The sequence below is a fragment of the Phyllostomus discolor genome, chromosome 3 (assembly GCF_004126475.2).
Source record: "Phyllostomus discolor isolate MPI-MPIP mPhyDis1 chromosome 3, mPhyDis1.pri.v3, whole genome shotgun sequence".
Taxonomy (NCBI): domain Eukaryota; kingdom Metazoa; phylum Chordata; class Mammalia; order Chiroptera; family Phyllostomidae; genus Phyllostomus; species Phyllostomus discolor.
In genome coordinates this window covers 207,201,386-207,216,236 of record NC_040905.2, presented here as the reverse complement: position 1 = coordinate 207,216,236, position 14,851 = coordinate 207,201,386, and the positions used below count along the sequence as shown (strand labels likewise).

General features: G+C 42.0%; 1 protein-coding gene and 1 non-coding gene across 10 annotated transcripts in view; both read left to right on the top strand.

Moving 5' to 3' along the window:
• Nucleotides 1-14,851, top strand: part of MAPKAP1 (MAPK associated protein 1) — a 211,318-nt gene that overhangs the window by 33,505 nt on the left and 162,962 nt on the right. For all 9 annotated transcript variants that reach the window (XM_036022232.1, XM_036022231.1, XM_036022230.1 and 6 more), the window contains one exon: nt 2,523-2,671. In XM_036022232.1, the coding sequence (XP_035878125.1) occupies nt 2,523-2,671 (149 nt within the window). The remainder of the gene's footprint in view (nt 1-2,522; nt 2,672-14,851) is intronic.
• On the top strand, nt 7,098-7,234 carry LOC114514467. Its single transcript, XR_003686064.1, has one exon. It is a non-coding gene; the product is annotated as a small nucleolar RNA SNORA42/SNORA80 family (small nucleolar RNA).

Genomic DNA, 14,851 nt, shown 5'->3' with positions numbered 1-14,851 from the left:
GTTTTGCCTCTTATAAATGATATTCAAAACAAGGCTGGATGAAATCGCTAAGGGTGCAGCTCTAGATAGAGAAAAGAAGAAGTCCAAATACTATGCCTTAGAGAATGCCAGAGATTGGAGGAAAGGTGCAGAAGAGGAATTGGCAAGGAGACTGACGGGGGGCCGGAAAGTTAGGGTGAGAACCAGGTAGCATGGAGTCCTGGAACCAATCGAAAAAAGGTGCTTCAAGAAGAGAGGAGTGATGAATTGTGTCAAATGCCACCAAGAGGACTTGTATGATGAGGATTAAAAATTGTCCAGTAGATTTAGCAACAAAGGGATCATTGCTGACCTTGAGGAACACCGTTTTAGTGGCGTGGTGGAGTCCAGGTGCCTGATTGGTGTGGGTTTGTGTGAACCGAGGGTGTGGGGGGCAGGGTGGTGGGGAGGAATTGGACAGCATATTGACAACCGTTTTGTTGTTGTTGTTGTTTTTAAGATTTTATTTATTTATTTTTAGAGAGGGAAGGGAGGGAGAAAGAGAGAAACATCAATGTGCGGTTGCTGGGGGTCATGGCCTGCAACCCAGGCATGTACCCTGACTGGGAATCAAACCTGTGACACTTTGGCTTCGCAGTCCATGCTTAATCCACTGAGCTGTGCCAGCCATGGAGGACAACCATTTTTGAGAAGCAGACAAATAGGGTAGTAACTAGAAGGGAGTATGGGATCAAAGGACAATATATTTTTTTAATGAGCAGTATTTCAGTATCTTTATGTGCTAATGCAGCTAAACCAGTAAGAGGGAAACATTGAAAATGAAGAGAGGTGTAGAAAATCGAGTCTGCAGGAGGGGCTGGGAACTAGTACATGAAGGAGAGGCTGGCCTGAGACAGGGGTGTGAGCCCTTCCATGGTGATAGGAGGAAAGGCAGTGCAGGTGTGGTGAGAGCGTGCAGAAGTTCTGTTTGGGTTGTTTCTGTTTCTCTGTGGTGTGGGAAGCGAGGAAGGAAGAGGGAAAATGTCAGAGGTTGAGGATTAGTCTAAGAATGGAAGAGTTAAATCACTACCTCACACCTAACCCTGCTGGTAACAGTTGTATAACTTTGGCAAGTTACTTGTGTTTGCTGTACCTCAGTTTGTTGTAATCTATCTCTTAGACTTGTTGTGAGCCAAGGTGAAAAGATACCTTGTCTTGTTCCTGGCCCATAGTAGATATTTAATAAAGGATCATTCCTTTCCGAATGCGGCAATGAAATTGTTAATAGATTACAGGTAGAATAGTACTTCTAATATTTAAAATACCACTTTACCGTTAATCTAAAGCTTTTTCAATTGTACATTTCTTTGTTGATTACATGTACTTAAATATTCAGAATCTGTAACTGGATAATCAAGTGCCACATTTAAAAAAAGAATTTGCCACTTAAAATCTATAGGGACTCATAAGAGTTCTAAGAGAGCATTTCAGATTTCTGTTTGACTTCTCTCAGTTCAGTTTGGCTTTATTCAAGAACAGAATGGAGTTGACCCTACCTGTTGCAGAACGTAAGGTCTAAAATAGATTTATTTTAAAAAACCACATGTGAAATTTTCTAAAATTCACAGAATAAAAGGTATAATGAACCCCCATGTACTTAGCATCGAGCTACGAGCTTAAGTGATACTCAGATTAATTTAGAGAATTAAATGATCTTTAAGAAGATGTAGAACCAACTTGTCTTGGTTCACTAATGAGTGATTGAATCAAAATTCCTTCAGTAATTATTTTATTCATTGATTCATGCAACAAAATTTATTGAGAGTCTACTTCGTTCATTAGTTCCTAATGGCCAAGAGCCTTGGCATGGTGTTCAGCTAGCTCTGCACTTGGTGGTTGTGTCTGTGGCCTAGGGCTAATCAACATGTTCTAAGCTTCAGTTTCCACATTGACAAAATTGAGTTAATGCTAGTATGCACCTCGAGGCTTGTTAAGAGCAGTAAACGAGATACTTTGGCTTGCTCAGTAAATGTCAGCTACTATTATTACAATACTCTTTCTCCTTCTCCCACTCCTCAGCTTTGTCTTCCAGATTTTTGTGCTAGGTGTCATTGGAGACTGTGAGAGGGTAAAGACGTAGACCTTGACCTTGAAGAACTCAAATAACAAAATCACACAATATTAGAGCCAGGAGAGATCTTCAAGATGATCTAGTTGGACAAGCCCAGAAAGGTTTAGTGACTCAGCCAGTATCACACAGCTGATAGTGGCAAAGCCAGTCAGAGCTCCGCTCCCCTAGCTGTGAGTGTGCTTCTTACAGAATGGCCGTGCGGTTCGTTCGTCTGACTCTGCCCCCTCCTTAAACCCTAGTCCTTCTAAACTCGCAGTCCTGACCTGCGTGTTTTTCAGGGCAGAAACGCTGAAGTATGTGCAAGGCGTTTTGCACACATTAGACATGAATGTGTTCCTCTCTAAGTTCGCACGGAAGACTTTTGAGGGAAGGCAGACAGGCTTGTCTCTCTGTGTAATCACAAAGATGTTTTTGTCTTCCTCTTGTGTCACAGCCCAGGAGTTAAAGTCACTGTTTGAAAAAAAGTCCCTCAAAGAGAAACCTCCAAGTTCTAGAAAGCAGTCAATATTATCCGTACGCCTGGAGCAGTGCCCGCTGCAACTGAATAACCCCTTTAATGAGTATTCCAAGTTTGATGGCAAGGTAAGTAAAAATGAAGCCTTTGTCCCTTTTATGTCAGTGATTTTCAACTGGCATGCCACGCCACACCGGAGTGCCACAAGAACTTTTAAAACATGTAGTAGGGGTGCTGACTTCTTTTCCCTTAGATTGTCAAGTTAAAAAAAAAAAGGCAACAGCCAACACAAGAATAGCCGTTCGGTGTGAGCACCCCATTTTGTACCATAAAATATATAGGTCATATAATAGACTTGCATCTTATTGGTTACATTGCATAATAAGGTTGCATCTGATTGGTTAATTCTTGGTACCAGAAATCCGTATATATAAATATAGGCACCTGATTTTTTCAAAAGTCACTTTGCAGTAAAAAGGGTAGGTAATGACTATTTTTTTTTGTAAATCAATCAAAATTGTATCTATATTTTGTTAGATTGGCAAAAAATATATTTTTGGTGTGCTGCACAATTTTAATATAATTAGTTTGTATGTGCCATGAGATGAACAAGGTTGAAAATTGCTGCTTTAAGTAAAACCACAATTGAGTGGAATTGTTAGTAATAATATAATAACAATATTAATATTATTAGATATTGGGTTTAAAAATGATTCAGAGTAATTATAGAATGTCACACATTTTCTAAGTCTGAGGATGTAAAACAGTCTGAATTGGGTTTAGCGTTGTTTACACAGTAATAATGTTCAGAAGTATTGAGATGAAACCAGTCCTGAGATATGTCTGTATTTTTTTTTCTTTTTTATCTCCTAGGTGTACTTAAGGGTTTGGGTTAGTTGGGTTGTGATTAATCGAGGTCTAATTGTGTTGGGAAAGCCTGGAAAGTGGTTCTGGGAGGCAGCATTGTCTTGTCTGAGTCTTTATTGTAACTGCAGAAATTCAGGTTAGAGCTTCATTTCAGAATTCTAGGCCTTGCTTTGCTTGCCACTGTTTCATTGTAGGGAATCTCCTTTGACACTTGCTATGCAGGAGACTTTTTTTCTGTTTGTTCTAACAATTTGTAATTGTAACATTAGTTTGTTTATTTTCTTTTTAGAAAAATGGCCACTATGTTTAGGTGGAGTATAGTGCCTCCTGCCCCCCTCACCCCATTCCCTGCCATCCTGTGTGTCTCTGCTGAGCTGGGCCTCTTTCAGAAGTCAGTAGCAGTTGATTTTTATATTTATTGCCATTATGTTTGCTGTCTGGCTGTGGCGTAGGGGTGCTGAGTGATAGCTTGTTGCCTGGAGGGGTTGGGAACAATTTGTCTTATTTTAACACCATTGCAATTAATAAATATATAGCTTATGTTTGCGTTTTTCATATTCAAGTTCTGGTTATATATTGCTTCTGTGAGTTGTCATCTTTGAGCAAGATGTTTTCTCTTCGAAACACTTTACCTTGTACAATGCAGCAGGATTCCATAGGCTTAAGTGAGCATGTGTGGGCATGGGCTCGTGAGGTTATTGAAGTTGGTGGGGAAAGGCAGCAAGAACTGGAAACAAAATGCATGAATAACAAAGATTCTAATGTGCTCAGAGTATCCTTCAAAAAACACCTGCAAGTAGTTTTAGTAAAGTAGCTCTTGTACTAATGTGAAGCTTGTCTTTAAGCCAGCCCCTGCTGCCTTCCTCTGTTTCTTCTCGTGGAATGCAGTGAGGAGAAGGAAGGGTCCCCCTAGGGGACAAGAATGTCAGCCTATAGAAATGGCAAATTGGACTGTAGAGGATTTTTTTCTTAAATACTACACTGCACTGGATTCATTTAGACAGGTGAGAAGCTATCGGGTTAGGTCACATGGTTGGAATTTGCTTCCATTGCCGGAAACCATCTCATTGGTTGGGGAGGTAATTGCTGGAATAATTAATAGGTGATAATGCTTTTATGCCAACAAGATAACACAGATCTTTTAAACCATTATATCCTAGAATTCTCGATATACCATCAGATTCTTTTATAAATACTTGGGTTTGAATTTACCAGAAGGTTGTGACCTCTGCTTGGTGTATATGGAATGTTGAAGTAACAAGGAGAAATTTTTTTAAAATATAAAGAAGCCATTTCCTCAGTCACAAAGGAATTCTTTTTGCTAGATATATGTTTACATGTAAGGCCCTTGATGCTTTTGTCATATCAGGTCTATTTGTAATCAGAAAAGAGTGTGAGCAAGGGGCAGTCGCCATTACACACTGATTAAGAAAGATTTATATAAGTCTCTCTTGTGATGAGATGCTATTTTATTATTATCCTACATATTACAATTGCTAAAATACAATTAAACCCTTGTTCTCATCTATTATTTAATATTGATGCATTTGGCAGATATGTAATGAAAGTGGCTAATATTTGAAGGATATTGTACTGTACATATTAAATTAGTCTTTCTTTATCTTTGTGAAATGCATCAATATGATACTCAGTGACATCTCAATGATTAATAGAGAATTATAGTTGAGTCAAGCCTTTTTGTAACCTAGAAATTAAAATGACTATTCAAATAACACCTCAAAATGATCAAATTAGCATTTTGTGATTGCATAATAATGGGATTGTAGTAGTTATAACAGCACCATGGCTGCCTCTGGAGTTAAGATCATGTCAACCCTGTGATAATAATGCCTTTTCTGGGAGAGTCGACTTTAATAATTTCCAGATTGATTCTCCCCATAAATCATTTGACGTTCAGCACTAAATTTTTGTTGCTGTTGTAACTTAAAATTATTTTATTTATATTCAGCTCATATTTAAGGAGTGAAATGAATGTCCTTTTTTAATGATTCACCGTCTTGTCATTGAACTCTCCGCTTTTTGCTCAAATTGTAAGGTTTTCCCATGTATTTTGCTAGTCCTATTTTTTTCCCAAAGGTTTGTTAAAGCCACTAAAATATGTTGTGTTTTTTTCCCTACAAATATTCACAATGCTCTTCCTGGGAATAATGCTTGCCTTATTTACATAATTAACTGAGTTGCTCAGGTCTCTTGGGCAAATGGTACATAATTGGGGAGAGAAGGGGACAGGGAAGAGTTTGGGGTCTAATTAAATATGCTAAAAAACTACTTAATTATGTATTTCCTCAAGAGACTAACTGCTGTGAAATACTCCTTAAGATGAAGCTAGCATTCGATTTGAAAAAGGGTTTTGTTTTTGATGTGGCTTTACAGTTGTGGTTAAGCTGGAGCACCCAGTGTCTGACGGTTTGTGCAGACTGGATTGTCGTTGGCCTTTGGTGCTAAGTTAAAGTGACTTCTTTGGAATAATTTTTGGTTAATAATGTATTTTTTTTTTAAATTGTGGTTGATTAATTTCTTGAAGGCATACAATTGAGAGGGAAAGGCTACACATACTTAGGTATGTGCTTTGTTGTAATGTTGACTATTTTTGATCAGGTTTATTATTTTTTCTTTGACAAATTGGTGATGCTACCTGTGACCTGTTTTCAATTAATAGATTATTAATAAGTCTGTTTACTGATCACTGGAAAATGTCCAGGATAGATTGCAAGTGGTTTTAGGGAATGCTTAGTTAAATAAGGCAAAGCCAGGCTCACCCGTCTGCCTGAATCCTCCAGGCTCGTTGAAAATGGGACCTCTGAACAGATTCACTAACAAAACCAGACCTCTGTTCTAGAGGCTGAAACAGTGAGAACTTCTCGCGCCGGCCCTGCCGGCACAGTGTGCGGCACGGCGAGGACCTGCCACGGCATGTGCGGCAGCGGGCTCTATGGCAGTGAATGCCGAGCCTTGATTTGAGTCACCTGACTGTGTGGATGGCTGCCCGGTCCCTCCGCCTGTTTCACATGAAGTCATGTTTCAAGTGCCCAACCCTTTCCTTCCCATGCCTTACCACTTGAGAAGCTTTTGCTAGTCATCACTATTTTGGGTAAACTGAGCTTGCAAATATTATCACCAATAGACCATCAAAAGCTCAAATGCCCGTTTCCCGTCAACACCCTGACTGCAAAGAAATGGTGTCCGTCATCTCTGTCAGGTTTCTTCACCTCTCCAAACTGTCAGTTCCTTTACCTGTGAAAGCAGAGTTCCTTCTTCCCAGACTGGCAGATCATCAACGGGGAAGATGCGGTGGGAGAAAGCACCTAGAACAACGGGAAGCAGTGTCGTTTGGTTTGAAAGCTGTCCTGTTTTGTGGTAAGACTTGAGTTTGAATCCTGACGCGCCCCCACTTAGGGTGTAACCTCAGTCTAACACTTCCCCTCTGGGAGTCCCCGTCCTCCTCTGCGGAATGAGGTGACGCCAGTGTGGCTTCCTCAGAAGGAGTAACTGACATAAGACCTGTTTAGCAAGACATGTGGCCATAGGAAGCACTCAACCAACACCCTGCTGCCCCTTTCTCTCTCTGTAGAGGGTTGGGGGGCCAGCGATGCTGTCTCTCCTGTTAACTTAGATTGTTGACAGGGTGGAGTGAGAGAAAATGTGCTCTTAAAGTCGGGAGGTCGAGCATGGTAATGGATTTATGGTGGGCCCTCCCCCGTGGGCCTCTCATAGTGTGCCCATGCCAGAGTAAACTGCAGCCTCGAACCATTGCCCAGCCTCCTTGTCTGTGGGCTGTGAGCACTGAAGGGGGTTGTACAGTGTGGAAAAAAGAAAAAAATCGGGAGATCAGAGTAGCATCGTGAAACAAGATGTGTAGCAGACTGGAGGTGGGTGATTTGTGTGTTGACACTGGTCCAGGGAGGCCAGTGGGGTTTGGCCTTTAACTTTAAATGGGAGCTTCAGTCAGGTAATTACTTCATTTCTTTTTTGGGGGAATGGCTGTTTTGTTTTGTTTTTTTAAACATCAGGTGAGAAAGTAGTTCCATATTATTAATTGCTTGGCAGTTTACTAAAATGTTAAATATCTTTCTTATTGACTTAAAGTCTACCCTAAGTGTAAGGAGAATGTTTGTCTTGACAGGTGCTTAAAAAGGCAGAACCACTTCTGGTTCATATAGACAACTGTGACTTTGATGATGTTAACTTGTTAGAAAGTAACCATTTCTGAAACTGTTTTAACAGGGAAGCTGCAGAGAGCATGGGGGAAGGGATAATTCATGAGTGCTAATTGCTTGGCTGTTAATTTTCATAAGTGTTGATAGAAGCAGTTCCTTAAATTAAACTTTGTTTAAAATGTATCAGGGGAAATATTCCACAATGTCGAGCCTGAAGTGAAAATTAATATGAATGCTGTGGCAATTAACACATACTGGTTAATAGCTTTTAGCAGCATTTTGGGATGATAGTCCTTAAATACATTTTTGCATGCTGCTCTTGTTTCAGCATTGTTCCAGTCTATGTCTGGATAATTATGAACAAATGTTTTCTACCATCATTGGCATTAAATAGCTCTCTTCAAAGAAACTCACTTAAAACTTTGCAGAAAAACACGAAGCCACTGAGAAGTGTTGCAAACTCAGAAAAGGTCAGCGAATTAAAATTGTGTTTTAAAAAATTGCCTTTTGAGGAACAATCTGAACTTGGCATATTCGATACTATCATGGGAATGGTCCCCTCTAATATGTGAAGTCACTTTAGCTTCAGAATCCCTTTCCAAAAAATTGTAACCTGGACTTTTAGTGCTGGTTGTGTCTAGACAGCAGCGTTTGCTTGTTGCTGCCTGAGCAGAGGCAAGGCTGCGGCCCAGAGCTTGCTGCTTTCCTCTCCACCCTCCAAGGTGGCCAGTGCCCCCTCCCGTAAGGGGCTGAGAAGTTGGCTGCATGATAAAATAATTTTATTGCCCCCCACTCCCTTCCTTTTTAATAAGAGTGCTCCTTGGGTTCACTTGCTTAGTGCCCACTAAGAAACAATTCTTTAAAAAAGGGAGCAATCTACTGTGTTTTGAATTAGGAGCAGTTTGTCTCACTCTGCCATTGGCTTTGTTTTCCATCCCTTTCGAGTAAAGGAGAGTGAGGTCCCGAAGCTGTCCTATCAGTTGCTCTCTTGGCAGCTCGTCTCTGGGACTGAATTTTGCCGGTCCTCCTCTCCATGGACCAGTTTCGATGAGTGTGTTCTAAAAGGAGATATTAGAAATTCACTATCTTTTTACACATTATGGCATACTAATAGAAGGACCAAATTCATTAGTATAAAAAACACCTTTTGATGAGATTATTTCCCCCTTCCCATTGTGTTAATAATGCACTCCTCTTCCCGTTACTGACATTATGTGGCAAATCACAAGGGGAGACTTCGGGACTTTTGTCTGGGTGGTTCTAAGATGAACTTACACAGGATAGGGTTTTCAGCATCCTGCTCTGAAGTTAAATTCTCAGGCTGAGTTCTTAAAACTAGCTTATTCCAGTCTGAGCTCTTTGTGTCTCGGTCTCATTTCTCCACTTTGTTCTGAACTTTAACAGTCTGGGGCGGCTTCCTCTCGTGGAGTCATCCAGAAATTCCCAGCGGAGGTAGAATTCGCCATTGGCTGTAAAGCAGTGGTCCCCAGCCTTTTTGGCACCAGGGACCTGTTTCGTGGAAGACAGTTTTTCCACGGTCGGGGTTCGGGGGTTGGGTGGTTGAAGTGCACCCCATTCCAGCTCACCTCCTGCCGTGCAGCCAGGTTCCCGACAGGCCCCGAGGCTGGGGACCCCTGCTCTAGAGGCTTTTCAAAGGAAGGCGGAAGTTGGCAGTGGAAAAAACGTGTTTGCCAGACTTGGATTAGAATCCAACTTTGCCCTTTACTTGCTGTGTGATGTTGGGCAGATCACTTTGCTTTTTTGAGCCTGCTTTCACATCTGTAAAAGGTTAGTGAGGCCCTGGCTGGGTAGCTAAGTAGGTTAGAGTGTTGTTCCAGTATGCCAAGGTTGTGGGTTCAATCCCCGGTCAAGACACTTGTAAGAATCAACCAGTGGATGCACAGATAAGTGGGACAACAAATCTGTGCTTCTCTCTCTTTTTCTTTCCCTCTCCCTTCCTCTCTAAAATCAATTAGAAAAAAATTGGTTAATGATACTTGCATTAGAATGTCGTGAGGATTTAATGAAAATGGGAAATGCATACATAGCAAAGTACCTGGTACAGGGCCAGTGCTGGGAGATATATTACTTTCCTTTCCTTTTACTGCCTTACTATTTGTTTACTTCATAGTTAGTAAGGGCCTACTATGGACCAGGTACTGTTAAGTAAAATCTATGTACAGTGGTGAGCAAAACCAGACCTGGTTTCTGACCCCATAGAGCTTCTTTTCTTGGCAGATAGATGTTTTGTGAATAATAATCTCCAAATTAAATGTAAAATTGCAACTATAGTGTAATCACAACTAATTAGTTACCGAGTTCCAGGAGAGGCACTTAGGGCTCTGAGAGCATCATCATAGGGGCATCTGAGACTAGTCTGGGGGGTCAGGGATAATGTTCCTGTGAAGGTGACTCTCGGCCTGCGAGCGGGCGGGTGAGTGAGAGTTAACTAGAGGAAGGGGCAGGAGGAAGGACACAGCAGAGCGTCTGAGGCAAGAGGGAGCTTGTTTTGAGGCACTGAGAGACTCGAGGGTGAGGGAGAGTGTGGTGCAGGATAACCCTGCAGGTGCAGACTGTTACTGGTTGGCGGTCCCTGTGCCTGATGCTTCAAAGGCCAGAGTTCGGAGGCCAGAATGCAAAACGTCAGAGTTTGGAGTAAGGAAAGGCTTATTGATCTCGAAGATGGGGGCATCAGGTCTCCCTCAAGTCCATCTTCTGAGAGCCCAGAATTCAGGCTTCTTTTGCATCCAGGGAAGGGAGAATGGGAGGAGCAAGAGGTGATTAACATCTGGGCACCTTCCGGGACTCAGGGAAGAACACAAAAATCTCTAAATCTCTTCCTTTCCTCTTCCTTGACCTGTTGCCAATCTGAGGCCTGCCTTGAGGCTCCTGCAAATCACTGATAAATAATCATTGTTTCTTACCTATTCCCTCACCTCTCTGGGAGAGGCATCCCCGGCAAGGGGCTGTTTGTCCAAAAACTCAAGCCTCACCAGAATTCCTCTAATGACTAGCGGTATCTGCAGCAGCAGCTGTGTGCTTGAAGGCCGTGGGAAAATGCAGACTGGAATTAAGATAGAGTCAGAAAGACCTGAGCATTTCGCTCTGTTACTAGACTGGATATGGCTGGTATGAGTGACCTCTTCAACCTAAGAGCCCCGAGAGCCTTGAACAAGCTTAGATGAGGTAAGGGAATCAGATTTGTGCTTTGAGAAGATCACTGCAGCTGTGCTACAGACACGACACCTGAGAAGGGTTTGTGAGAAAGGGGAGACCAACCAAGAAACTCTTTGCGATGGTCTGGGTAAGGGAGATGGTACCTTTGCTCACTTATTGGTGAAGGAGAATGAGTGAATGAATTCAAGAGAGATTTAGTAGGTGGAAGTGGCAGGACTTAATGATGGATTATATGCCAGGGAATGGGGGAGAAGGGGGCTTCAAGGACAATTGGATGATAAGATTCTGGCTTGTGGGACTAGATGGATGAGGATACCATCCCTGACTTAGGAAGCACTGAAAGAAGGCCAGGGATGAGGCAGGCACTACCACTGCGAGCTGGTTTCCGACCTGGTGCAGACCACACGTGATGGCCTGCTACCGTGTCCTTGAAGATACTGCACATATCCTTTTTAGGGAGTGGGGAGATGCACCCTGCTTATTTGGTGTGTGTGGGGGCGTCTGAGGCCGTGGTCTCGGAGATGAGAGTGGGCTGGGAGCCAGGAGCCTCCTCTTTGCTCCCGCTGCAGAGCCAGCTTCGGAGGTCTGCCTGAGGAACTGCCCCAGGACTCAGTCACCTCTTCTCCGAAACGGGCTGCCGTCTCTGGTACCCAGCCCAGCTTCCCAGGTGGTTAAGAGGCAGGAATGAGAGAGTAATTTAAATGAGGCAGATGGCAGGTGTCATTTACAGAAATATATTGATTGTAATTTTTGAGGATTAGAGGACTATGAGGTAAAACATGGGTGTATTTTTGTTATAACCAGATTACTTTGTAGTGCTACCCTCTTCCTAGCTAATTAACTACCTGATTAGCGATTAAATCTGGTTGGAATGAATTTCAGGCACTGAGGTCCTAGGAAAACCCTAGGACACAATTCTTGTAGGTGTGCCGGGAACTGCGGATGGTGGGATTTTGCACTGAGCCTCCTCATCTGGGGCATCTCGCCCTGCGTGGTTTGAAGTAGAGAGATTTTCTTGTCCTCAAAGGGCTAGGCCCTGCTTGTACTAACTTGTTAACTAACAAGAGAAATCAAATGACAGCCTAGGGTCACCCCACTAGGCGTAGAATGTAGGTGTTGTAATTCTCAAAAGATGTTTATTTTTATTCTTAATGACATTCATATTTATAAAATGGACACTTGAGTTCCAGGACTGGACGACCATATGGGAGAAAGAACATGGGCACGGGATCAGAAGATGTGAGTTTTAGCCCAGGCTGGTGTGGCTCAGTGGACTGAGCGTGGGCCTGTGAACCAAAGAGTCACCAGTTTGATTCCCAGTCAGGGCACGTGCCTGGGTTGCAGGCCAGGTCCCCAGTAGGGGGCATGTGAGAGGCAACCACACATTGATGTTTCTCTCCCTCTCTCTCTCCCTTGTCTTCTATCTAAAAATAAATACAATTTTAAAAAAATATATTTTAAAAAATGTGAGTTTTAACCCTGGCCATGCCAGGAGATCTGGGACAAGTCACTTTCCATCTCTGAACCTCAATTACTGCTGTTTAGAATGAGGAGCTTGGCCTAGATGCCCTCTTGAATTCCTTACTAGCTTGAAAGTCCATAGTTGAGTGACTGGGGAGGCGACATCAGTGACACGCAGAAGGTTATAGATGGGAACACTTGAACTCTTGAAGAGTGGATCTTCTATGCAGGTGTTTTGACTTTCCTCTTTTAATTGATCATGACAAAACTGTAATGTAGGGAGTGTCGTCTCCATCGTATAGACATGGAAACCGAGGCCGAGAAAGAGAAAGTGATGACTTGCTCAAGGATAAACCACTAGTATGGGGCAGAGCTGGTATTCAACCCCTCTTTCCTTACTCCATGGCTCTGGCTGTCTTTCCTAGACTTTTTTACAGCCATTGTTATGGAGCAAACAAAGCACAATAATTGAAGTTTTTGGAATTTAAAAACAAATTCCAAAGGTAAGAATTTTCCCTTTACCAGTGGACTTGAGCTTTGACAAACTGGTTTAGATCGTATCAGTTTGTGCCTTTTGGGTGAATTTGCATCTTTCAAGCCTCGATTTTCTTACATGTGAAAAAGAAATAATAAGAGATTGGGACTGAGGTAGGAGGGAATGCTGTACACCTAGAATCTAGTATATGTCCCACAAATGTTCTTTTCTTTCCACTGGTCTTCCCACTGTGCAGAGTGGATTCATTGGTGTGTCCATCCATCTATCCATTTGTCCTTCCCTCTGTCCATCCACCCATCCACCCACCCATCCATCCACCCATCCATCCACCCAACAAATTTTTACTAAGCTTCCACAGTATACCGGTTCATTTCAAGTGTTTATTCCATACCTGCTGTGTACTAGACATTAATAAATAAGACAGGACTAACTGTGCTGGAGGAACATGAAGATGAGGGTGGTCATTTAGCCAACAAGTGGAGGAGCCGCACTTGACAGTCAGGGTTGAGCCCTGGGCTGGGAACTGTGGCGGTGGTCCGTGACGTCAGGTGCACCTGGTTGAACGGAGGAACGTGGACAACTGACGGCGGAGTACATGTGCTGGGGACCGTAGCAGAGATCCGCACTGAGGACCGTGGGAGTCTGGAGGCGGCAATGACATGTTCATCTAGTTTGTTATCCTAGGTGATGGGTTTGTCTGAATTTTTATTATATTCATAATTCCTAGAGGGCAGAGACTCAACTTTGGTCACTCTTACAATAGAATGAAGCCCAGCATGGCACTCCCACACATAAATGTGGAAGTTTTTTTAAACGGCAGTGATAAATTTCAAATGTCATTACTCCTCAAGGCTTGCAAATACATGGCAGTATCGTAAGAGCTGTGTTTTATTAATATCTCCACTCCTTTCTGTTAAATTGAAGTTTTAACACCTAGACAAAGATACATGTAAGAAAGTAAGTTTAGGAAATTTGCAAAATATGCTACCATACAACCAAAGATTAAATTGATTTGTTATATGTACATTTAGCTACAATTCATTTTAATTGTCTGTATGAAGTTAAAAAGTATTAGTGTCAGATAAAGATTCATCACCAGAGTGTGATTTAAGGCCGGTGCCGGAGAACGCAGGCATGTGTTCCGGCAGATGTTTGTATAAGGCGCTGTCTTTCCTGACAGCAGTTAAAAAGTATGGTTATAGTAATCAAATTGTGGTGCAGCGACTCAGAGGCTAGGGCCAGATTGAATTAAAATAGATATAAGATTTATGAATAGCAATAGCTGTGATAAAATTTCACTGCCTTCTTCAACAGGAAGGACTTTTTCCACAGTGGAAAGAAGAAAATCTAATAACCACTTTTCTAAAACTGTGGTTTTGCTGACTTTCATTTTCCCTTCCTAATTATGGCATCAAAACAATAACTTGCTGAGGTTCTTTTTTTTTTTTTTTTTCATCCATGGTAACCTTTTTTTCTTTCTATCTAAAGTGCATAGAATTAAAACAAGTCTTTTTTTTTTTAAATGATACTGTGTTAGTTTAGAAACAAAATTCATGTAAATAGAACTCTATGGGTTGTAAGCCCTCTTTTAAGGAAAGCTTTTATCATCATCACTGTAACTCTATTTTATGGAGTTCCTATTTTGTATCAGGCCCTGTAGTGGACCCTGTAGGGTCCATCCTCACAACACTCCTGTGTACAGACGTCGTTATTGCTGTCGTGCAGGTAGGGAGACTGAAATGTCATGGAACGGACAAGTGATGGCTCGGATGTAAACCCAGACACCTGAGACTCTGTATCCTCTTTCTTTACTGCATTGTATTAGTTTTTAATTTATTCTGTTCGTAAGAATTTATGATGTTAATATCTCTAGTCTTTTTATATCCCAGAAGGCTTTGAGGTGGTTCTCAGATTGATATAGGACAAGCATTTCTTTTTCTTTTAAAAAAAAAAGTATTGATTTTGGAGAAAGAGGAAGAAGGGAGAAGAGCGAGAGAATGGAAGGAAGGAAAGGAAGGAAGGAAGGGAAGGAAGGAAGGAAGGAAGGAAGGAAGGGAGGAAGGAAGGAAGGAAGGAAGGAAGGAAGGAAGGAAGGAAGGAAGGAAGGAAAAAAAGAAAACATTGATTTG